The sequence below is a fragment of the Neovison vison genome, chromosome 6 (assembly GCF_020171115.1).
Source record: "Neovison vison isolate M4711 chromosome 6, ASM_NN_V1, whole genome shotgun sequence".
Lineage (NCBI taxonomy): Eukaryota > Metazoa > Chordata > Mammalia > Carnivora > Mustelidae > Neogale > Neogale vison.
In genome coordinates, this window is record NC_058096.1 from 121119122 (window position 1) to 121145199 (window position 26078).

At 40.1% G+C, this 26078-nt stretch overlaps 1 protein-coding gene and 1 long non-coding RNA gene across 4 annotated transcripts in view; one reads left to right on the forward strand and one right to left on the reverse strand.

Annotated features, from left to right (window-relative positions):
• Window positions 1-456: 456 nt before the first annotated feature.
• LOC122908869 lies at window positions 457-23673 on the reverse strand. 3 transcript variants are annotated; one of them, XR_006385035.1, is made up of 4 exons: window positions 23605-23673; window positions 2787-2837; window positions 1130-1218; window positions 457-721 (listed from the first exon to the last, which is right to left on the reverse strand). It is a non-coding gene; the product is annotated as an uncharacterized LOC122908869 (long non-coding RNA). The 3 variants fall into 3 exon arrangements; XR_006385033.1 differs by lacking the exons at window positions 2787-2837; window positions 23605-23673 and adding an exon at window positions 22953-23251; XR_006385034.1 differs by lacking the exons at window positions 2787-2837; window positions 23605-23673 and adding an exon at window positions 22953-23251 and having other exon boundaries at window positions 457-744.
• A 132-nt stretch (window positions 23674-23805) lies between these two features.
• Window positions 23806-26078, forward strand: part of HACD2 (3-hydroxyacyl-CoA dehydratase 2) — a 120989-nt gene continuing 118716 nt past the window's right edge. Inside the window, exon 1 of the mRNA XM_044252197.1 lies at window positions 23806-23975. Within this exon, the coding sequence (XP_044108132.1) occupies window positions 23821-23975 (155 nt within the window). The 5' untranslated portion in view covers window positions 23806-23820. The remainder of the gene's footprint in view (window positions 23976-26078) is intronic.

Consider the following 26078-nt stretch of genomic DNA (forward strand, 5'->3'; position numbering starts at 1 on the left):
CAAATGCTGATATTTTGCAGGGAGGGCTTCATGTCAGAGACTGTTTTTGCCCCAGTGGTGACCACGTGGAAGTGTGTAATAAATCCTCACATTATTGGACTCTGGGACTAGAGTTTTTCTAGTTGGAGATACCTAAAAAAGAAGAAAATTATAAAGTAACCTGTCGATTTGGTCATTCACACTTACTAGCTTCTTTTGGGCAGACGTTAATAGCCTCCAGTAGTTAAGAGAGGTGGGGTTACAGGGCTCCTCCACAACCTTATTCCAGGTGCTATGTTAAAGTGAAAGAGAGCCTCAGGCCAGGTTCATCAAGTACTTTTTTTTTTTTAATTTATGTATTTGACAGACAGAGATCACAAGTAGGCAGAGAGGCAGGCAGAGAGAGGGGGAGGAAGCAGGCTCCCTGCTGAGCAGATAGCCTGATGTGGGGCTTGATCCCAGGACCCTGAGATCACAACCTAAGCCGAAGGCAGAGGCTTTAACCCACTAAGCCACCCACGCGCCCCCGTCAAGTACTTATTAACAGGTAGACATACAACCTACTCTGTAAGGTCCATGAAGTCCCAGATCTCTCTCCAGAAAGCACCTGACCTGTTCACTGAAGACAAGCACTACAGGAGACTAGGGTAGGGCTTAGCAAACCTGGTTAATCAGCCAAGGGGAGTCGGTTCCAGCTGCACCTCCTACAGGAGTTGTGTAGTTTGTGCTTCAGTTTTCTTGTCTATAAAATTAGAGTAATACCCCCTCCCCCATGGTTATAAAAATTAAATGAGCGCAGGGTGCTTGGGTGGCTCAGTCCGTTAGGCACGGGACTCTTGATTTCAGCTCAGATCATGATCTCAGGGTCATGAGATCAAGCCCTCTGTTGGGCATGCTTGGAATTCTCCCTCTGCCTCTCCCCACCCCACTGCTCCTGCTAGCATGTGCACACATGCTTGCTTGCTCTCAAAAATAAAAGATGATGGATTTTTTTTCTTTTTAAATGCGGGCTCCATGCCTATGTGGAGCCCAATGCAGGGCTTGAACTCATGTCAAGACCTGAGCTAAAATCAAGAGATGTTTAACTGACTGAGCCACCCAGGCACCCATAAAAAATAAAAATAAAAATAAATGAGCTCATGCACATTACCTGCTCCTGAAACTAAGCCCCTATTCTTCTGGCAGTCAGAGATGCTAAGTTGTGTCAGAAATATCCTCTCTCAAGGAACTGATTATATCCTGCAGAAACAAAATACACATGTGAAAAAGTTATATACTAATGAAAGATGAAAAGAACTATTTAAGTTCACCTACGTCCCAGAGAAGGATCTTTGAATCTGAAAGTGCCCATGCAATTGTACAAAAAATAATTGCTGTGAGTTTAGGAAATGCTACAACTGCCCACTTGTTCTAAGGCAAAGTTTTTTTTTTTTAAAGATTTTATTCATTTATTTGACAGAGAGATATCACAAGTAGGCAGAGAAGCAGGCAGAGAGAGAGGAAGGGAAGCAGGTTCCTGCTGAGCAGAGAGCCCGATGCGGGACTTGATCCCAGGACCCCGAGACCATGACCTGAGCCAAAGGCAGCGGTTTAACCCACTGAGCCACCCAGGCGCCCTAAGGCAAAGTTTTAACTCCCAATACTACTCTCCTCTTCATAGTCACAAGAGAAAAGCTCATCTGACCTTATGAGACTTATTTTGCAATTTAGAGGAAATTTCTCAGACTTAGCTTGACTTTAATTGCACTATACCTTTATTCTAAAGAGTTCCTCATTTAAAAAAAAGATTTTATTTATTTATTTTGGCAGAGAGAGAGAGATCACAAGTAGGCAGAGAGGCGGGCAGAGAGAGAGAGGGAAGAAGGCGTACCCCTGAGCAGAGAACCTGATGCAGGGCTCGATCCCAGGACCCTGAGATCATGACCCGAGCAGAAGGCAGAGGCACCACCCAGGTGCCCTAGTTCCCCTATTTTCTTTATCTTCGATCTATTTGCCATTTAAGTAACATTAACTCCCATGAAAAAAACATTGTGAAGATCAACAGTTCTATACACAGGTACAGTTGGAGGGGGGTAACATGTGGCAAAATAACTAAAATCTAATTTACTAAATGAGGAGTATATTATGGATATATACACACAGATTCATAATTACCAAAAAAAATCTTAACTTCATTTTCTTTTTTTCATGTAATAATAATTTTTAGTTTTGGTGGTAACTTTCAGTTTATAAAGCATTCCTACAATAATAGCTCATTTGATTTTTTTTCATCATGGTAGGTGTACTCTAATCTCCATCCCCTATGTCCCTTATCCCTCCACCCACCTCCCCTCTGGTTACCATCAGTTTGTTCTCTATGGTTAACGGTCTGTTTCTTGGTTGTTTCTTTTTTTTTTTCTTTGTTCATTTGTTTTGTTTCTTAAACTACATATGAGTGACATCATATGGTATTTGACTTTCTCTTATTTCGCTTAGTGTTATACTCTCTAGCTCTCTCCATGTTGTTGCAAATGGCAAGATTTCATTCTTTTTATGGCTGAGTAATACTCCATTGTGTGTGTGTCTATAAAATATCTTCTTTATCCATTCATCTGTCAATGGACACTTGGGCTGTTTCTATAGTTTGGCCATTGGAAATAATGCCGTAATATACATAGGTGCATATATCCCTTTGAATTAGTGTTTTTATATTTTGGGTGTAAATATCCAGTAGTGTAATTCCTGGATTGTAGGGTTGTTCTATTTTTAATTCTTTGAGGAACCTCTGTACTCTTTTTCACAGTGGCTGTACCAATTTACATTCTCACCATCAGGGCAGGAGGGTTCCTTTTTCTCCACATTCTTGCCAATGCTTCATTCTAGGAAGGATAATACATAATAATAAAGGGGACAGTCCAACAACAGGATATAATATTTGTAAATATTTATGCACCCAAGATAGGAGCACCTAAATACACAAAACAGTTAATAACAAACACAAGAGATTATGTTATTAATATAATAATGGGGGACTTTAACACCCATTTACATTGATGGATAGATAATCCAAACAGAAAATCAACAAGAAAATAGTGTCTTTGAATGACACACTAGACCAGATGGACTTAACAGACATATTCAGAACATTCCATTCTAAAACAGCAGAATACACATTCTTTTCAAGTGCCCAGGGAACATTCTCCAAAACAGATCACATATTAGGCCACAAAACAAGTCTCAGCAAATTCAAAAAAAACTGAAGTCATTCCATGCATCTTTTCTGACCACACTCTATGAAACTAGAAATCAACCACAAGAAAAAAATCTCTAAAGAGCATAAATACAAAGAGGTTAAATAACATGTTATTAAACAATGAATGGGTCAATCAAAAAATTAAAAAAGAAATTTTAAAAAATTACATGAAAACAAATGGAAATGAAAACACAATGGTCCAAAATCTTTGGGATGTACAAAAGTGGTTCTTAGAGCTAAGTTTGTAGCAAAGCTTTGTACCTCAAGAAGAAAAATATCAAATAAACAACCTAACTTTACATCTAAAGGAGCTAGAAAAAGAACAAACAAAATCCAAACACAGCAGAAGGAAGGAAATAAAGCTTAGAGCAGTAATAAATGATATAGAAAAAAAATGACATAGAAACTAAAAAAAAAAAAAACCAACAGAACAGATCAATGAAACCAGAAGCTGGTTCTTTGAAAAGATCAATGAAATTGATAAACCTCTAGCAAGATTCTTTTAAAAAAAAAAAGAGAGAGAGAGAGCGAGAAACCAAATAAATTACTAATGAAAGAGGAGAAATAACAACCAATACCAGAGGGGTGTTTGGGTGGCTCAGTCGTTAAGCGGCTGCCTTTGGCTCAGGTCATGATCCCAGGGTCCTGGAGTCCAGCCCCAGGTGAGGCTCCCTGCTCAGTGGGAAACCTCCTTCTCCCTCTCTCACTCCCCCTGCTTGTGTTCCCTCTCTTGCTGTCTCTCTGTCAAATAAATAAATAAAATCTTTAAAAACAACAACAGAAATACAAACAATTGTAACTGAATATTATGAAGATCTATATGCCAACAAATTGGATAACTCAAAAGAGATGGATAAATTCCCAATTTTTAATTGATACTTACAAAAACTAATTACCACTGACTTGTACCTGACTACATATTAGCCACAGAACAAAGAGTGATTTGTTAAGCAGTCCCGGGAAATGGCTGGGTAGGTATCTTTTCAAAAATTGCCTAGAGAGCTCAAAGCGGAGGGGTCTATTTTCTGGAGAAGCAGAATACCAAGTACTTAGAAAATGAGAAGCTATTATGGCAGGAGTGGAGGCCAAAGAGGACCTACTGAAAATAAGCGGTCACTCCGCTCTCTTTGGAACCCATGCTAAGCTGAGAGTAAAGGAATAATAATTTTTTAAAAGCTGTAAACCCTTCAAAGATAAATATGGGAGAAAACAAAAGAAAAATACCATATTTTTGGAAGACAGAAAGCAAACAAATGAGTGGGTAACTGACTTAGAGCACAGAAGCTGAAACCTGACTTCTTGCAGAGAAGGAAGCTATAGGAGGCAGGTCAGCTTTGCCCTGAAGAATCCTTAAAAGGCTAGAGACTGGTAGAACCAGGTACATATGAAGGGGATCCTTAAAGGGAATATAAGGTATCAACTCAAAGATGCCAACCAAGGTCATTTAGGTCAAAGCAGGTCAAAAGTCCAACTAGAAGATCAAGACAGAGGTAGACGGAATAGCTAAGAATTAGAACAGACCAAGGTCCAGAGTCCAGGAAGTCAGTCTGAACACATAATACCCATAAAGTACAGAAAACAGCCTGGTCCTAGAAAGGCATTTGCTTGCTCAAGCAGTTTTGAGATTTTTTTTTCCCTTTTTTAATTTGACAGAAAGAGAGAGAGAGCACAAGCAGGCAGAGTGGCAGGCAGAGGGAGAAGGAGAAGCAGGCTCCCCAATGAGCAGGGAGCCTGACATGGGGCTCAACATGGGGCTTGATCCCAGGACCCTGGGGTCATGACCTGAGCCAAAGGTAGCCGCTTAACTGACTGAACCACACAGGTGACCCACTCAAGCAGTTTTAAAGACAGAAGCTCCTTCACACTGGTTGTCCAAGAAGCCAAATTGTTTAGACTTTCAATAATGAACCTTTTTAATGGATGTCTTACATCTTTATTTAAAATAGAAGCTCAGTTAACTGTCTTTCTAATTTTGGCCATTCTAACTGGTGTAAGGTGGTATCTCAATGTGGTTTTAATTTTAATCTCCCTGATGGCTAAAAATGGAAACATAGACCAGTGGAACAGAGTAGAGAGCCAAGATATGGACCCTCAACTCTATGGTCAAATAATCTTTGACAAAACAGGAAAAAATATACAGTGGAAAAAAGATAGTCTCTTCAATAAACAGTGCTGGGAAAATTGGACAACTATATGTAGAAGAATGAAACTCGACCATTCTCTTACACCATACACAAAGATAAACTCAAAATGGATAAAAGATCTCAATGTGAGACAGGGATCCATCAGAATCCTAGAGGAGAACATAGGTAGTAACTTCTTCGATATCAGCCACAGCAACTTCTTTCAAGATATGTCTCCAAAGGCAAAGGAAACAAAAGCAAAAATGAACTTTTGGGACTTCATCAAGATCAAAAGCTTCTGCACAGCAAAGGAAACAGTCAACAAAACAAAGGCAACCCACGGAATGGGAGAGGATATTTGCAAATGACAGTACAGACAAAAGGCTGATATCCAGGATCTATAAAGAACTTCTCAAACTCAACACACACAAAATAGATAATCATAGCCAAAAAATGGGCAGAAGATATGAACAGACACTTCTCCAATGAAGACATACAAATGGCTATCAGACACATGAAAAAATGTTCATCATCACTAGCCATCAGGGAGATTCAAATTAAAACCACATTGAGAATGGCCAGAATTAGCAAGATAGGAAACAACGTGTGTTGAAGAGGATGTGGAGAAAGGGGAACCCTCTTCCACTATTGGTGGGAATGCAAGTTGGTGCAGCCACTTTGGAGAACAGTGTGGAGATTCCTTAAGAAATTAAAAATAGAGCTTCCCTATAACCCTGCAATTGCACTACTGGGTATTTACCCCAAAGATACAGATGTAGTGAAAAGAAGGGCCATCTGTACCCCAGTGTTTATAGCAGCAATGGCCACGGTCACCAAACTGTGGAAAGAACCAAGATACCCTTCAACAGACAAATGGGTAAGGGAGATGTGGTCCATATACACTATGGAGTATTATGCCTCCATCAGAAAGGATGAATATGCAAATTTTGTATCAACATGGACGAGACTGGAAGAGATTATGCTGTGCGAAATAAGTCAAGCATAAAGAGTCAATTATCATATGGTTTCACTTATTTGCAGAGCATAACAAATAACATGGAGGACATGGGGAGATGGAGAGGAGAAGGGAGTTGAGGGAAACTGGAGGGGGAGATGAACCATGAGAGACTATGGACTCTGAAAAACAACCTGAGGGTTATGAAGGGGCGGGGGGTGGGAGGTTGGGGGAGCCAGGTGGTGGGTATTATGGAGGGCATGCATTGCATGGAGCACTGGGTGTGGTGCAAAAAACAATGAATTCTGTTTTGCTGAAAAGAAATTATATAAAAAAAAAAGAAGCAGCAGCTCAGTTAACTTTCATTTAATCCAACTTGCCCAACTTAACCGCAATTTTCACTCCTTTGTAAAATAAATTAACTGATGCCCACATACTTCTGAGTGTAGTCAACTGAGTTTGTTCTTAAACTTATTTATTCCAGTTGTAACTGTACTAACATAATTTAATTATTATATAAGCCAATAAAAATGGGTTGATAAAGGGAAAAACAGTTGTTTCTATGGAAACTGAATGAAGACTAGTGGCTAATGGCAGATTGAACACTTGGCATTTATTTCCTGTCTCCCAAAACCTCACTGAAATGAAAGTAAAAGGACAATGGCATGAACCTACATGGACAAAAAATGAGAGAGGTGATATGGTAGATTTGAGTGTTGACAAAATTGGGGGATAGACTAACTGGTAATTAATTTTGTCCTTTTTTCCGCTCTGCAAGTGGATGCAGGAGAGAAAGCCTCGAAGAGCAAGCTGAGTCCTACCACAGAACTAGGCAAAAGTAGAGGGATTAGACCGACTTTCTCCTATCTCCTCTAGTCCATATGGCCTTCTGACAGTCCCTTTCCCAACTATGGCAGAAAAGGGGATCTTCCGAACTTAGACTAGAGAGGCCACGGAATGGTGGACAACAGGTCCAACTGAGTGAGATGGGAGTGAAGCAGCTCGGAAAACACAAGTCTCAAGGAAAAGCTACACACTGAACCCCAGAACTCCAGCCCTCTCCCCTGTGTGGCTGCCAGGCAGGACCAGCTACATCATCTGCAGGGCCCAGTGCAAAATGAAAATGCGAGGCCTTTGTTTGGGGGGAAAAAGAAGTATTAAGAATTTCAAGACAGTGACAGCAGGGCATTAAAACAAGCACGAGTTCCTTTAAGTGCGGGGCCCTGTGTGACTACACAAGTGTGCACCTATGAAGTCAGCCCTGCTGCAGGGTACTCCTGCACAGGCGAGAGGTTGGAGCATTTTTCTTGAAAAACTGGATAGGCCGGGGAAATGACCCACACATGCTGTCATGCAGGAATTCCTCAATAAAACAGCTCAATTTTCATCAAATTATCAGTGTTGGTATTTAATGATTCAGGGTGATTTTTGTGCACAAAAAAGATTACTTGGAAACCATTCTGGGTTTTTTGTTTTTGTTTCTTAAGTAAGCTCTATGACCAGTGTGGGGCCTGAACTCTTGGACCCAAGATCAAGAGTTGCATGCTCCACCCACTGAACCAACCAGGCACCCCATTCTGGGTTGTTATTTTTTTTTTTTTATTAATATTTGACCCATTCATGTGGCAAATTTTAAAACCTAGTTCTTCCTTAAACTATTAAACTCAGTTTCCAGATCTGATTTGGTAGATTTATAAATTTACCAAGATGTAATACTCACTTTTTTTTTAACCTTTGACCTCCTTTACCCATTTCCCCCATTCCCCACCCTCACCTCTGGCAACGACCAATCTGTTCTCCTTATCTATGAGGGTTTTTTCCTTCTTCTTCAAGATTCCACATATAAGAGAAATCATACAGTATTTGCCTTTCTCCACCTGACTTATTTCACTTAGCATAATGCCCTTATGGTCCATCCGTTTGTTGCAAATAGCAAGAATTCATGCATTTTTATGACTGGATAATATTCTGTTATTTAACTATAAGATAATTTCTTCATCCATTCATCCATCAATGGACACTTAGGTTGTTTTCACAGCTTGGCTATCATAAACAGTATTGCAATGAACATAGAGTGCATCCATCTTTTCAAGTTAGTGTTTTTATTTTCTTCAGATTTAATACTGAGAATTGGAATTGCTAGATCATATAATTTAAACTTTTTGAGGAATCTCAAAAAACTCTTCCATACTGGCTATACCTGTTTCCATTCCACCAGTAGTACATAAGCGTTCCCTTTTCTCCACACCCTTCCCAACATATACTTCTTGTCTTTTTGATAACAGCTATTCTAACATTATGAAGTGAAATCTCACCATGGTTTTGCTTTGCATTTACCTGATGATTCATGATGTTGAGCATATTTTCATGTACTTATTGGCTATCTGTATGTCTTTTTTGGAAAAATGTCTATTTAGATTTTCTGCCCATTTTCTAATCAGATCATTTGGGTTTTTGCTATTGAGTTACATGAGTTCTTTATATTTTTTGGATACTAACCCCCTACCAGATATATGATTGGCAAATATTTTCTCTCATTAAGTAGATTGCCTTTTTATTTAATTGATACTTTCCTTGGTTGTGCAGAAGGTCTTTCGTTTAATGTAAACCCATTTATTTATTTTTTGCTTTTGTTTTGGTGTTGGATTCAAAATTATTGTTTTGGTAATACCTATGTCAAGGAGTTTACAGCCTATGTTTTCTTCTAGTTTTATGGTTTCAGGAGACAGTGATCTAATTTCATTCTTTGTCTGTGGCTGTCCAATTTTCCCGACACCATTTATTGACTTTTATTTCTTTTTCGTGCCTAACTGCTCTGACAAGAACGTTCAAACCTATGATGAATACAAATGGAGAGAGTGGGCATCCTTGTCTTGTTCTCAATCTTACAGAAAAAGCTTTCAGCTTTTCACTGTTGAGAATGATTTTAGCTGTAGCTTGTCATATTTGGCTTTATTATATTGAGGTAACTTCTCCTATACCCACTTCTTTGAGTTATTATAAAGGGATGTTGAAGTTCATTAAATGTTTTTTCTGCATCCATTGAAATGATCATGAATTTTACCCTGCATTTTATTGATATGGTGAATTACATTGACTGATTTGTGGATATTGAACCAGGCTTACAGCCCTGAACAAAGCCGAGCTGAGGGAAACACTACCTTCTCAGTTGACTGAGTATGCTTTTTTTTAATTCACAATATGCTATTTTCATTTTTTTAATTAATTATTTTTATTAACATATAATGTATTACTTGCCTTAGGGGTACAGGTCTGTGAATCGTTAGGCTTACACATTTCATAGCACTCACCATATCACATACCTTCCCCAATATCCATAACCCAACCACTCTATCCTTATCTCTCCACCATCCTGCAAACCTCAGTTTGTTTTGTGAGATTAAGAGTCTCTTATGGTTTGTCTCCCTCCCAATCCCCATCTTGTTTCATTTTTTTCCTTCCTTACTCCCCAAACCCCTGTCCTGCCTCTCGACTGAGTGCACTTTTTAACTAGACTTCAATGGGGCATAAGACCTGGAACTCTAAGACACCCTGGTGATATTTCTTGTGACTCTGATGATCAAGTTAAGTCCCTTTCTATAGTCACTATGTTTCCAACTCTAAAATCCAGTTTTGGGGCGTAAGTCCTAAATGTTCCTTTATTCCTGAAAGTCTGTAACACCTGAAAGATTGTATCTTACTTCTTTCATGACTCCACTGGTTTACATTCTTTACTTTTCCTTAGATATCTAAATCTTTCCCATCTACCTATATGGATACTTTTTAATCTTTATGAGTCTTCATGGTATTGAAACCTTTCTTGATTTGGTAGAATCCCAAAATGCTTTCTTTCTGGTAGGGCCACATTGCTACAGATATTAAAACAATATCCTACTGAATTCTGCATATCATGGACTTGTCTGTTCATTCTCAGGTCATTTTAGTGACTAAGCACTTTACAGAAAGGCCCACAATAAACAGGCCCCACCGAGACACAAACTTGTTTTTAGTACCTCACTCTTAAATACAGACAAACAACTAAATACCAGCAACCATTTGAGGCAAGTCTCTAACACAAAAGACAGAGGACAACAAACGTTAAAAAGGACTTTAAAAAAAAGACTATACAGGAAGAGAAAAATGCGTTAATATCATCAAAGAAATAGAAGAAAACATTATATCCAAGGCACAAAGACAGGATGCTATTAATATTTTTTAAAAATTAAGACATCTAGGTAAGATGATGGAGTAGGAAAATTCTGGCTCACCTTGTCCCATGGATACAACTAGGTAACACCAAGATCAATGTAAATAACCCAGAAAATTACCCAAAGACTGACAGAACTGACTCTCCACAACTAAATGTAGGGAAAAGTTCACAATGAAGAGGGTAGGAAGGATGAAGACATGGTCAGGAGCTAAATTGGCAGTATCCGTGGAAGGGAGGTATGCCACCAACTGGAGAGGGGAAAGAAACAGACCCTCACACCAAGAACCCAGGCATGGAGAAACTGCACAGGGAAGGCAACTCCCCATAACCTTTGGCTTTGAAAATCAGAGGGGGCTAATTTTGCAAGTTCTTACAATCAGCTTAACACTTAGAACTATAAAAATCAGCAGGCTGGGCTTTGGGAAACCCTGGAGGGCTATAGGAAACTGAGTCCTCATTTTTAATGAGATAGCATAACAAACAGCCCCAAGGAGATAGAGCAGAGAAAGAGCAGTTTGAAAAATGCCTGGGGTGTATGGGGAGGAGACTTGATTAATAATCTCAGAGCACCTGGTGGAGGGGCAGGGATCCTTAGGAGACTTCTCCAGGAACAAAATAGCTGGTGGGTGCCATTCCCCGCCCCCCCTCCCCCCCCCCCCGCCCATCAACTCCCAGCCTAGACACAGAAACCTTCAGGAACCAACGCTCTCCACCTAACTGGCTCTCCACCTAACTGGCTAACAGTGGCCCTTCTCCCATATTCTCTGTGGACAGGTCCCCCTATAGCCAGGTCTCAGCTCCAGGACTCCTCCCACAAGAGACCCAACAAACCTTGCTAACGCTGCACAGACACACAGCCCTGGCATTCTCATGCAGACCTGCCCCTTGCAATATGCCCTTGGCTGGAGCCCATCAAAAACAGTGCCACAAGCCCAGCATTATGCAAGCAGCTCTGACAGGGGCTAGCACCACTCCAAAGTGACTCCTGCCCCAGGGACAGGGGCAGAAACCACACAGAAATGTCTGACTGTAGCCCCAACAGTAAGCTGAAGGAAGATATCTGTTCTGATTACAGGCCCTGCCCACCAAAGAAAGCTTCTCAAGGAACAATAAAGAGAAGGCACCCTGCAGTACATCGCTACCACATCTCTGGCAAACAAATGATCTGATTCAATTCAAGCCCAAGGCAGCCCTGTATTGGCCCACTAACAACACAGGGACCAAATCCTGCCTACAACAGGCAAAGAGAGACATCACTGAGGATGGGACTGAAGGCCAAAGTAGCTCAGCCACAAAAGCAGGGTGCACATAACATACATAGGAGACACCCCTGAAGCTCCAGGTTCTGTTGAACACAGGACATTGCACTGCAGGGTACTATAAGACCTCTTCTTCATAAGGCCACTACTTTCGAGTGCAGGAAACATAGCTGACTCTCCTAACACATAGAAACAAAGTTGGAAAAAAAAGAGGATACAGAGGAATATGTTCCAAATGAAAGAAGAGAACAAAATCATGGCAAAAGGGCTAAACAAAATGGAGATAAGTAATATGTGTGATAGAGATTTTAAAGTAATGGTCATAAAGATATTCACTGGACTTAAGAAAAGAGTGGAGGACCTCACTGAGAACCTAAACAAAGAGAGACTATAAAGACCCAATCAGAGATGAAATTTAACTGAAATTAAAAAACACTAGGTGGAATAAATATTAGACTAGAGGAAGCAGGACAGATTAGGAATCTGGAGGACACAGTAATGGAAAGCTGAACAGGAGAGAGAAAAAATAATAATAAAAAATGAAATAGACTTAGGGAACTAAGTAACACCACCAGGTGCAATAACATTCGCATTATAGGGAGGGGGAAGAAAGTTTTTTTTTTTTTCATTTTTAATTTTTTACTAACATAGAATATATTATTAGCTCCAGGGGGACAGGTTTGTGAATTGCCAGGTTTACATACTTCACAGCACTAACCATAGCACATACTTTCCCCAAAGTCCATAACCCAACCACCCTCTCGCTACCATCCTCCCCCCGGCAACCCTCAGTTTGTTTTGTGAGATTAAGAGTCTCTCATAGTTTGTCTCCTTCCTGATCCCATCTTGTTTCATTTTTTCCTTCCCTACCCCCCAAACCCCCCACGTTGCCTCTCAACTTCCTCATATCAGGGAGCTCATATGATAATTGTCTTTCTCTGATTGACTTATTTTGCTCAGCATAATACCCACTAGTTCCATCCACATCGAAACAAATGGCAAGATTTCATTTCTTTTGATGGCTGCATAGTATTCCATTGTATGTATACACCACATCCTCTTTATCCATTCATCTGTTGGTAGACATCTAGGTTCTTTCCATAGTTTGCCTATTGTGGACATTGCTGCTATAAACATTTGGGTGCATGTGCCTCTTCAGATCACTACCTTTGTATCTTTAGGATAAATACCCAGTAGTGTGATTGCTCTAGGGTAGGGTAGCTCTCTTTTCAACTTTCTGAGGAACCTCTGTGCTGTTTTCCAGAGTGGCTGCACCAGCCTGCATTCCCACCAAGGGAAGAAAGTTTTTATGAAGAAATAATAGCTGAAAACTTCCTGAATCTAGTGGAAGGAAACAGGAATCCAGATCCAGGAGATACAGAGAGCCCCCAGCAAAATCAATCCAAAGAGGTCCACACCAAAACACACAATAATTGAAGTAGCAAAACAGTAGTGATAAAGAGAGAATTTTAAAAGCAAAACAAAACAGTTACATACAAGGGAAACCCCGCAAGGTTATCAGCTAATTTTTCAGCAGAAACCTCACAGGCCAAAAGGGAGTCACATGATATATTCAAAGAACTGAAAGAAAAAAAAAAAACCCACATCCAAGAATACTCTACCCAGCAAGGCCATCACTCAGAATAGAAGTCAAGATAAAGAGTTTCCCAGACAAACAAAAGACCACTAAACCAGCCTTATATGCAATGTTAAATGGGATTTACTGAGTGGAAAGGAAAGACAATAAGAGTAAAAAAAAAAAAAAAGAAAGTAGGAGGAACAAAAGAAGTAAAATTAAGTATACCTATAAAACCAGTCAAGGGATTCACAAAATAAAAGGAGATAAAATATGACAGAATATACCTAAAACAGGGAAGGGAGAGGAGTAAAAATTTAGTGCTTTTAGCATGGGTTCAAACTTAAATGACCATCAGCTTAATATAGATTGCTATACACATGAGAAGCTACATAACAGAAGCTACATAATCACTAAACAAAGACAAGCAATATGTAAACAAACAAAACAAAAACAAAAGAGAGAAAGGAATCCAATAGAATATCACTAAAGAAATATCATTTATAATATCACATAAAGAAATTAGTGATATTTAGGGCGCCTGGGTGGCTCAGTGGGTTAAGCCGCTGCCTTCGGCTCAGGTCATGATCTCAGAGTCCTGGGATCGAGTCCCGCATCGGGCTCTCTGCTCAGCAGGGAGCCTGCTTCCCCCTCTCTCTCTCTGCCTGCCTCTCTGCCTACTTGTGATTTCTCTCTATCAAATAAATAAATAAAATCTTTAAAAAAAAAAAAAAGAAATTAGTGATATTTAGAATATCACTAAAGAAAGCCAGCAAGCCATGATAGAAGAGAGCAAGAGAAGAAAAATACAGAGAAAAACACAAAAACAACCAAAAACCAAATAACAAATGACAATTAAGTACATACCTATCAATAATTACTTCGAATATAAATGGACTAAAAGTTCCAATCAAAAGACACAGGGTGACAAAATGGATTAAGAAAGCAAGACCCACTTATATTCTGCTTACAAAAGTCTCATTTGAGACATAAAGACACAGGAGGATTGAAAGTGAAGGAATGAAAAAGCATTTATTATGCAAATGGAATGAAAAGAAAGCTGGGATAGCAATGCTTATATCAGAAAAAATACACTTTAATACAAAGACTGTAACAAGAGACAAAAAAAGACATTATATAATCACAAAGGGAACAATCCAACAAGAAAATATAACAATTTTAACTATTTAGGCACCCAACATAGGAGCATCCAAATACATAAAGCAGCTAATAACAAAAAGGAAGTAATTAGTAGTAATATAATAGGAGGGGAGTTTAACACCCCCACTTACATCAGTGGATAGATCACCCAAACAGAAAATCAGCAAGAAAACAGTGTCTTTGAATGACACACTGGACCAGATGGACTTAACAGATATATTCAGAACACTCTGTCCTAAAAGAGCAGAAAACACTCTTTCCAAGTGCACATGGAACATTTTCCAGAATAGATCACATATTAGACCACAGAACAAATCTTAACAAAATCAAAAGGACTGCAGTCATATCATGCATCCTTTCTGATCACAACACTATGACACTGGAAATCAAACTTAAGAAAAAAAATCTGGAAAGCCTACAAATACATGGAAATTAAACTCATGCTACTAAACAATGAATGGGTCAACCAAGAAATAAAAGAGGAAATAAAAAATATACATGGAGACAAATTAAAATGAAAACACAATAGTCTAAAATCTTTGGGATGCAGCAAAAGTGGTTCTAAGAGGGAAGTTTATAGCAATACAGGCCTACCTCAAGAAGCAAGAAAAATCCTAGATAAAAACCTAACCTCATACCTAAAGGAACTAGAAAAAGAACAAACAAAACCCAAAACCAGCAGAAGTAAGGAAATAATAAAGATTAGAGCAGAAATAAACAAAATAGAAACTACAGAAGAGATCAATGAAAGCAGGAGTCAATTCTTCGAAAAAATAACAAAATTGGTAAACTTTTAACCAGACTCATCCAAAAAAAAAAAAAAAAAAGACAAAAATTCCTAGAAACAGAGAAGCCTCCAAAAACTGAATTACCAGCAATGAAATTGAATCAATAATCAAAAAACTCCAGACAAATGAAAGTCCAGGACCAGATGGCTTCACAGGTGAATTGCACAAAATATTTTAAAATTCTTCTCAAACCATACCAAAAAATGAAAGAGGAAGGAAAGCATTCAAATCCATTCTATGAGGCCTGCTTTGCCCTGATAAGAAAAGCAGATTAAGATGCTTTCAAAAAAGAGACTACAGGCCAGTATCTCTGATAAACATAGATGCAGAAATCCTCAACAATTTTATTCAACATATACCAAAAGTCTTAACTACATCAATCGGACAACAGAAAAAAATTAAAGGTCCCAATTTGGTAGGGAAGAAGTAAAACTTCCACTATTTGCAGTTGATATACTATATATAGAAATCTTTAAAGATTCCACCAAAAAACTGCTAGAAATGATAAATGAATTCAGTAAGGTTGCAGGATACAAAATCAAAGTACAGAAGTTGTTGTATTTCTATATACTAATAAGGAAGCTACAGAAAGCAAAATTAAGAAATCAACCCCAATTACAACCACACCAAAAATAAAAAATACCTAGAAACAAACATAGCTAAGGAGGTGAAAGTCCTGTACTCTGAAAACTATAAAACACTACTGAAAGAAATTTAAGATGACACAAAGAAATGGAAAGGCATTTCATGCTTATAGATTAGTAGAACAAATGTTATTAAAATGGCCGCACTTTCCAAAAACAATCTACAGATTTAATGTAATCGCTATCAAAGTACCAACAGCATTTTTCAAAGAACTTTAAAAAACATCCTAAAACTTGTATAAAACCACAAAATAACCTGAAGAGCCAAAGCATCTCAAAACAAAACAAAACAAAAACAAACAAACAAACAAAAAACCCAGGGGCGCCTGGATGGCTCAGTGGGTTAAAGCCTCTGCTTTCCGCTCCGTCATGATCCCGGGCTCCTGGGATCGAGCCTTGCATCGGGTTCTCTGCTCAGCGGAAAGCCTGCTTCCCTCTCTCTCTCTCTCTGCCTGCCTCTCTGCCTACTTGTGATCTCTGTCAAATAAATAAATAAATTCTTTTTTTTTTAAATAAATAAATTCTTAAAAAAAAAAAAAACCACCCCCCCAAAACAAAGCCAGAAGTATCACAATTCCAGATTTCAAGTTATGTTACAAATGTGTCATAATAAAAACAGTGCAGTACTGGCACAAAAGTAGACACATAGATCAATGAAACAGAATAGAAACCCCAGAAATAAACCCTTAGTGTTATGGTCTCTTGCTCTTTGGCAAAGGGGGCAAGAATAGACAATATGAAAAAATCTCTTCAACAAATGGTGGTGGGAAAACTGGACAGCTTCTAGCAAAATGAGACTGGACCACTTTCTTATACCAAACACAAAAATACATTCGAAATGAATTAAGTACCTGAAACCATAAAAACCTTACAAGAGAGAACAGGCAGTAATTTTTCTATCAGCCCTAGCAACATTTTTCTAGATATGTCTCCTGAGGCAGGGCAAACAAAAGCAATAATAAACTACTGGGACTACATCAAAATTAAAAGCTTCTGCACAGCAAAGGAAACAATCAACTAAAAGATGACTTACTCAATGGGAAAAGATATTTGTAAATGACATATCTGATAAAGTGTTAGTATGTAAAATATAAGAAAAACATCTACAGCTCTACACACATAGAGAGAAATCTAAAAAATTGGTAGAAGACATGTAGAAACATTTTCCCAAAGAAGACATAAAGATGGCCAACAGACACAAGAAAAGATGCTCAACAGCACTAACATCAGGGAAATGCAAATCAAAACCACAATGAGATAACACCTTACATCTGTCAGAATGGCCAAAATCAATAACAGAAGAAACAAATGTTGGCAAGGATGTGAAATGAACCCTTGTGCACTGTTGGTGGGAATACAAACTGGTACAACCACTGTGGAAAACAGAATGGAGGTTCCTCAAAAAAATCAAAAATAGAAATACTATATGATTCAGTAATTCCACTGCTGGCTATTTACCCAAGAATATGAAAACACTAATTCAAAAAATATATGCAGCCCAATGTGTACTGCAGCATTACTATGGATAAAGAAGATGGGGGTGGGGGTAATGGAATTATTACTCATCCATAAAAAAGAACAAAATATTGCCACTTGCTAGAATATGGGTGAAGCTAACTAAAATAAGTCAGTAAGAGGAAAATTGCCATGTGATTTCACTCATATATGGAATTTAAGAAACAAAATAAAGGAACTAAGTAGGGGAAAAAAGTGATAAACCAAAAAAAGACTTTTAACTATAGAGAACAAACTCATGGTTCCCAAAGAGGAAAGCGGGGGCAGGTGAAATAAGTGATGGGTATTAAGATTATACTTATCATGATGAGCACTGAGTAATGCATAGTATTGTTGAATTTCTATTTTGTACACCTGAAACTAATATAACACTCTATGTTAACTATACTGGAATTACAATTTTTAAAAAGAGAGAGAGAGAGGGGCGCCTGGGTGGCTTAGTGGGTTAAGGCCTCTGCCTTTGGCTCGGGTCATGATCCCGGAGTCCTGGGATCGAGCCCCGCATCGGGCTCTCTGCTCAGTGGGGACCCTGCTTCCCCCCCCCTCCCTGCCTCTCTGCCTACTTGTGATCTCTGTCTATCAAATAAATAAATAAATAATCCTAAAAAAAAAAAAAAGGAAAAGAGAGAGAGAGAATGGTACACTACAAGCCAGCAGGAAGAAAAAGCCTGGCTGCCTTTCAATTCAATGACTGTGCATAATGTCTTGTCCCCCAGTAAAAACATGGCCCAGTGAATTTCACAAATCTTAACCACTCATATATCTTTTTCCTCCTTCCTGTGGGGACCATATGTGTTTACTTCTCATATTCCTTTTGATAGATGTCTTTCATTTTTGACCATGCAGTTCTAAACACACTATTTGGAGGGAATTTCAAGAAAGAAGCTCAAGTGTAGGCTAATAGCTCCTAACCCAACAACAAAGTCTCTAGAATTTGGGTATGTGACCTTCTAATCAGATGCTCCTAAGACCCTGACCCCATAGTAACACAGAGAAGCAAATGGCAGTTTTGAATCTTTCAGGAGTAGTAGAAGAACCAGTAATGGAAGCATTCAATGTCCAGAGGTAGCCAGGCCAATGACAGAAGCTGCTGGATAATAACCAGATTCTTCCTGAGTATTGATCTGGTCTCTCTTTTGGTTGCCTAATTTCCAATGGCTTCCTGTCCATGTTCCAAACCTCATTTATTAACTTTTCCATTAATTTTGTGAGCTACCCACTGACCTTACAATGCATTCCTTTTCTCTCTAACTAACCTAAGTTGGTCTCCATTACATAGGAACCTGGAAATGATTAGTATATTCCCCTTTGGTGTAGAAGTCACCTTTTCTATGAAGATAAAAAGATGAGGGAGAGGGCTGCCTCCTAATCAATTGCCCCTATGTCAGGTGGCCAGCTCTAATCCAGAAGAATCCATTACTTGACTTTGGTAGTGATCCCTTCTTTGCTTTTCTTTATAGTTTTTCCACCTACCTATGTATATATACCCCCAAAATGTAGTTTCATTTGGCCTGATTTTGAACTTTAGATGAATCAGGCTACATACATTCCTTTGTGCATTACTTCTTTCACTCAATTATATGTTTATGGGATTCATCGAAGTTGTCAAGTAGAGCATGGCTGTAAGGTAACCCAGTGTAACATTTCATGGCTTATTTATTCCACTATATATAAGATGTTGTGTTGTATTCCGTGTGGGGCTGTAATAAACAAAACTGCTTTGAATATTCTGATATATGTATTCTAGGGGCATTCAAGGGCATCTGCTTGGCAGTAGAATATCAATCATGGGTTATGTGTACCTTTGACTTTCCTAGATAACGCCAAACCATTTTCTGAAGTGAATGCATCAACACCGCCAGCAGGCTTCAGGAGTTTCTGCTGCACCATGTTCTCACCAAGAACTGGTATTTTCAAACTGTTTCATTTCACCCACCCTGGAAGATGGCTAAAATGTATCTCATTGTAAAGTATCTCACTATAGTTAAAATTTTCATTTCCCTGATTCCAGTGAAGTTGAGGATATTTGCATATGTTTATTGGTCATATTTTTTCTTTGATAAACTCCCTATTCAAGTCTTTTGCTCATTTTTTCAATGTGATTATCCCTTTTTGATTTGAAGGAGTTTTCATTATGTTGTAAAGGCTAGTCCTTTATTAATTATGTGTGTGTTAAGTATCTTCTCCCACTCTGTACTCTATGGGGTTTCCTCCTAATTTTATGCTGTCTTTTAATGAAAAGAAGTTCTTTATTGTAATCTAGTCAAATGTATCAGTCTTTTCATTTACAGTTGGTACTTTCTATGTCTTCTTTTAAAATTCTTTACCTTTGAGATCATACTCTCTTATTATTACTTTCTAAAAACTTTTATTGTTGTCTTTCATATTTAAGCCTAGAAATGATTTTTGTGTGTGCTGTGAGGAAGGGAATTTTTTTCCCCATATGGATATCCAACTGTTCTAGTAGCTTTTATTGAAATGCCCGTCTTTTCTCTACAGCATCTCTGTCATACCCAAAGTGACTATATATGTTTGGGTCTGTTCCTAGGCTCTCTATTCTGGTCCATCAGCCTATTTGCCATTCCTATACTAATACTATACTGTCCTATTTACTATATAATAATTCTTGATCTATTATAGATCAAATTCTCCCAATATCTTTTTTCTTTTTTAAAGATTTTTATTTATTTGACAGACAGAGATCACAAGTAGGCAGAGAGAGGGCGGGGGAAGCAGGCTCCCCGCTGAGCAGAGAGCCTGATGCGGGGTCCGATCCCAGGACCCTGGGATCACCACCTGAGCCGAAGGCAGAGGCTTTAACCCACTGAGCCACCCAGGCGCCCCAACTGCACACCCCAGTATCTTGACAAAATGTTTATACTTCTTTGTAAAATTTTAATTTCCTTATCAAGTTCCACAAAAAACCAAATGAACAAACAACAATAACCACCTGAGGAAATTCTGATTTGAGATCTAATGTAATTTATAAATTAATTTAGGGAGAACAGTTACCTTTACCATATGGAGTCTTTCAATTTATGACTTGTAACAGCACTCCAACCAGTTTAAAGGATGAACTTGCTTCAAGCTTATGCACTTCTTGCTTCCTGACCTAAATAAGTCCCTGGTCTTTGGCAGAACTAACTTACTTTCCTTGAGCTTTGTAGACCACTGGCCTTAAGGAGTGAAGGACCAAACTTTGCCAGAAGATAAGGCCTGATTACATTCTAATGCAGCGCTGCTGATGCCAGTAAGTCTGTTTAGGGTCATGTTGACATAGGACTAACTGCCTGGGCACATGCTTCTCCTATAGATAGCCTCCCTCCCTTTTCTTCGCCATCCACTTTAAATCCCTGCAGCTACACCTGGACAGTGATTTGATTCTAATTTGAGATCTGATTCTGATTTGAAATCCTGAAGTCAACATCTTCCCAGGCTGCCAGCTTCCTGAGTAAAGTCACCTTTCCTCTCCCACCATCACTTGTCTCAATTGTTGATTTTCAAGTGGCAAGTAGCTGAAACTGAGTTCAGAACCGATTCTCTGTCTGGTAACAAACTCAGTATCCCTCCACTTACTTTAGGTCTTCCTTAATGTCACCCAATAATCTTTTATTATTCTCTACATAGAACTGGAACATTAGCGCAGAGGTCATGTAATTATGTACACTTTTATAATTGTTATGTGTTCCTGATGAACAGAATCTTTCATCATGTTATCACTAGGAATGCTTTTTGATTGATAGTGATGGAGATGTATTAGCTGTATTTAGGTTCCAATTTAGGTTCCAATTGCTGCTGCTGTTAAAATTTCCAAAAGCTTAGTGGCTTAAAACAATACAAATGTATTATTTTACAATTCCATAGGTCAGAAGTCTGATATGGGTCTCACTGGACTAAAATCAGATGTTGGCGAGGCTGCATTTCTTGCTAGAGAGATAATCCATTTCCTCACATTTTCCTGGTTCTGGAAGCCCTTTGCCTCCACCTTCAAAGCCAGAAACATTGCATCTCTCTTTGCCTTTCTTCTACAGTAACTTTCCATTCTGATTCTTTTTCTGCCTCCCTCTTTTGATTACATTGAGCCCACTCAGATAATCCGACTAATCTCTATACCTCAAACACCTTGATTTAATCACACCTGCAAAATCCCTTTTGCCAAGGCAAATAACACCTTAATCTAAGTGTTTGTGTCCCCCCAAAATTCATGTATGTATTGAAATCCTGATCCCCAACACCCTAGTACTTCGAGGTGAGGCCTTCGGGGTGTGATTAGGAATGGGATTAGCACCCTTATAAAAGGGGCCCTAGAAATCTCTCTTGGTTAGTCTCTCAGTCCTAGCCCTGGTCTTAGCAGTTGCCCTCAGAGAAATCCTGGCTTTGGCTTTTGCTAACTGATCACTGTTGTAATTTCAATTTACTATTCTTAACCATCACCAACAAAAGCCCTCTCCTCACTTCCAGTTCCCACTTTGGAGATTCCTTACTTTCCCTGCAAATCTAATAATGGTTTAAAAATAACATCATTTTTCTCAAGTCTTTGGGGTTTGCTTGTCCTTTTTTGGGGGGCAATGGAATGTGGTAGGCTGTATAATGGCCCCCACATAGGTCGTTATTCTAGTCCTCAGAATATTACTTATATGGCAAAAGGCACTGGGCAGGTGTGATGGAAGTTAAGGCTCTTGCTATGGGGGAATTATCCCAGAATATCTGGTTGAGCCCACTGCAATCACAAAGATCAGTTGTTTTAAAAAAGCAGGTGGAAGTTCAGAGAGGGAAAATTGAAGTAACTTGTGAGCCAAGAATGCTAGCAACTTCTAGAAGCTGGAGGAAGTAAGGAATGGATGGATTCTCCCTTAGAACCTACAGAAGGAACAGTTTTGCCTGCACCTGGTCTAAATGTAATTGATTACTCAACATCTCCACTTGGATGTCTAATGTAAATTTCAAATTCGACACATAAAAAAACAAAACTCCCCATTTCTGCCTTCAAAATACTTTCTTCAATTCGGTTCTTCCAAGTTGCTCACAATATCTCCTTTACCTCATACTCCACGTATAATATATCCACAAATCTTACCAGCTCTTTTAAAGTATGTCCAGAATTCAATCAGATTTCCATCATCTCAATCATGACCTCTCTGGCCTAAACCACTATCACTATAGCTCGGTTTACTGCAGTAACTTCCTAACTGATAAGGCCTTTCACCAGTTAATATAGATTTATTTTCCACCAGCTCTCTCTATATGGACAGACAGAAGACTGTCTCTCATTTACTGCAAAGACCCCCCCCCCCCCCGCCCCATGCAACCTCACAGAAACTCTACTTGCTAGAATGGATAAATATTTTATACCACTATGTATACAGCAATTCATTTAAGATATCTGTGTAAAAATTAGCTGTAGGAGCCTTTTACAAATTAAAGAAAAAAAAAAAAATCCAGAACAAAGCACTTAATGAGCAAGAGGGGTCAGCTGGCTGAAGCAGTTTCCATAAGCCTTCCCTGTTTACCTCAGCAGACAGGTTTTCCGTTTAAGCCAACACTTCTGTTTTTGACCACTGTAGATGGGAAGTTTCTTGCTCCACTCGGCACCTCACCCTTAGCTGACCACCTAAATACCTCGTCCTCGTCCCGCCTCGGCGACAGGTGATCCCACAGGGCTTCAGGCTGGAAGATGCACTAGAACCTTCCAGACCTTCCCAAATGACACTGGAACCTAGACCACACGTACGACTCTAGTCAAAAAAAAGGGCACACTTCTCATTGATCTTCTCCACTGTACTAGTAACTTAAAATTTAAAAGCCAGGAAAGAAACTTTCGAAGACTGAACCTTCAACCTGGCTACTGGTGCAGGAGCAAAGAGAACCCGCCAAAAAGCGTATTCCTTCCCCGCCTCTGGGGTTGATGGGAAGCAATATCGGCGTCAATTACCCTGACCCAAAATGGCAGGTTGTTCGATCACCCACTGGAAGAAGATGAAAAGGGAGAATGAAATCATCATTTTCTTGATCCATCATGGAGACAGAGTTTATACGGGGAGAAACAGGGACGACAAAGCATCCAGATGTTAGGAACTGCTGGACTACGGACGGAGGTGACTCTGACATAATCCAAGATGGCGCCAGAGAGTATAACCCGGAGCGCAAAGAGGCGGTGGTTACCGTGATCCAATGTGGCACTGGCGTTTGAAACGAGCTGAAAGGCGGGGAGCGTCAGGAGTGTCTTTGCCCTCTTTCAAGATGGCGGCCGCCGTGGGCGCTGTCTCTGGCTCCGCCCCGCGGACTCGACCCCGCCTCTCCCTCGTCCCTCCGCCCCCTCGCCGTGCCTTGTCCGGGCTGCTGTGTTCGCGCAAGGAGAGCGTGCTCCGGTGGCTTGACATGGCGGCAGCGGCGGCGACTGCAGCGACGAAGGGGAATGGGGGCGGGGGGGCCCGGGCCGGGGCCGGAGAAGCGGGCGGTGCGCGGAAAAAGAAGGGCCCAGGGCCTCTGGCCACGGCGTATCTGGTCATCTACAATGTGGTGATGACGGCCGGGTGAGGCCGGGGCTCGGGGAGGCGGGGAGTAAGCCGGGCCGGGGAGGGGGCTCTGCGGCCGGCGGAGCGGCCGGGCCAGCGCGCGGGGCAGTGGGGGCGGCGGGTGTCAGGGGCCGGGTTCCGGGGCATTGAGGGCAGCCGAATCGGACCAGGTGCCTGTCCGGGACTCCCCCCTGGGCGAGGGGCCGAGCAAGTTCGCAGGCACTGGGTGTGCCCGAGTTGGAGTTCCCGGGCTCCAGGGGGACACGGGGAAAGTCGCCCTGGCGCTGGTCCCGAGGGCCTTGGGAGGACGGGTGGGCTGATCAGGGGTCAGTGTGGGCTGGGGGGTGGGGGTTGCGGCGTGCCGGCTATCCTGCAGCGCCGAGGAGAGCCCCGGCGGCAAGTCACGAATACGAGCCATTTCCCCCAAGGGGAGTAGAGGGAGCTGTGGCTGCAGAGTGACCATTTATTTAGGCGGCTATTTTCAAAATCTAGACTGAGCTTTAATCCGAAAGGTAATGGAAAAGCGTTCAAAGTTTTTGACCAGTGACATGAGCAAAGCTGTGCTTTAGTTGAGCTGAGACTTTTTAGGATGGATTGGGGTAGGGAAGGTGGAAGGCAGAGTTACTGGGGAGGAGGGAGATAGACGCTTTAAACAGGTTTTACCTCCTCTTTTCTCCATTTTAGCCCATCCCTTGTCACAGCAGGTTTTTCATTCTAGTTCTGACGCTATCTGTGTGACCTTGGATAAATCACTTTGCTTTTCTTGTCCTCAGTTTTTCATCCGTAAAACTAAAGAGTTTGGATTAGGTGATCTCCAGGGTTCCTCCAGTTATTTGATGCCTTAGTTTTGGTGTGGAGATCACAGGATCAATTTGTTATGTTTTTCTTTTTGATATTTTATTTTTAAGTAATCTCTACACCTAATGTGGGGCTCGAACATACAACCCAGAGATCAGTAGTCGCTTGGTGTACCGACTGAGCCAGTCAGCATTTGTAAAAGCTTTTGGCTAACATTTTATTGTGAAAATTTTCAAAGATGCAGAAAAGTTTAAAGAATTGTAGGGTGAACATCTAGTTTTATTTATTTTTAAAATGGGTACTACATTGGCAGGTGCATAATTCAAAAATATACCCAAGAGCATACAGTGAAACTCCCTCTCACCCTTCCCTTCCACCCAGATCCCTCTCCCAGGAGGTGCTAATTTTGTGATTCCTCCAGATGCTGATGAAAGCAAATCTGTACACACACATAGACACACGCCCTTTTTAACACAAATGCTAATGTCAGATTAGCATTTCAGCACCTTGCATTTTTCACACAGTTATATAGGGAGCATTGTAGACTTGATTGCTTCTTTAGAAATGGCTGGTGTTGAAACCTAGGTTCAGAGAGGTTGTGACTTTCTTGACTTGCTAGTAATAGATCTAGATCTAAAAACTATTTCCCTTGATTCCCAGTCCAGTGGAGAAATAATACAGATGCAAGTTTTCTTTATTGCATAAATGGTCAGAGAGTGATTTTTTTTTTTTTTTTTTTTTTTTTTTTTAAGATTTTATTTATTTATTTGACAGAGAGAGATCACAAGTAGACGGAGAGGCAGGCAGAGAGAGAGAGAGAGGGAAGCAGGCTCCCTGCCGAGCAGAGAGCCCGATGTGGGACTCGATCCCAGGACCCTGAGATCATGACCTGAGCCGAAGGCAGCGGCTTAACCCACTGAGCCACCCAGGCGCCCACAGAGAGTGATTTTTAAAAGAACCTCTCAGGAGTTAGTATTTGTATTTATATGTAAATTTTTGTAGGCAAGGCCATTAAGGAGAGCATTGGGCTGGAGAGAGATTTTAAGGTACACTGGGGAAGAAGGAAAGAAGCCTTTATTCCTGGGTGATGGAGGATGGGGAGTGGTGTTTTAAGCCAAGAAAAGAAATTGGGATTTTGAGAGAAAGTAGTCTTTTTTTTTTTTTTTTTTTTTGTAGGTTGCTAGTCCTGGGACAGTACCATTAAGGATTTCATTTCTTTTGCAAATTCTTATTTGATATCTTTGTATGATAGTTTCTGAAAATAACATAGACCATGTAACCCATTGCCTAGTTAGGATTGTACATTTGTTTAGGTAAATCTGT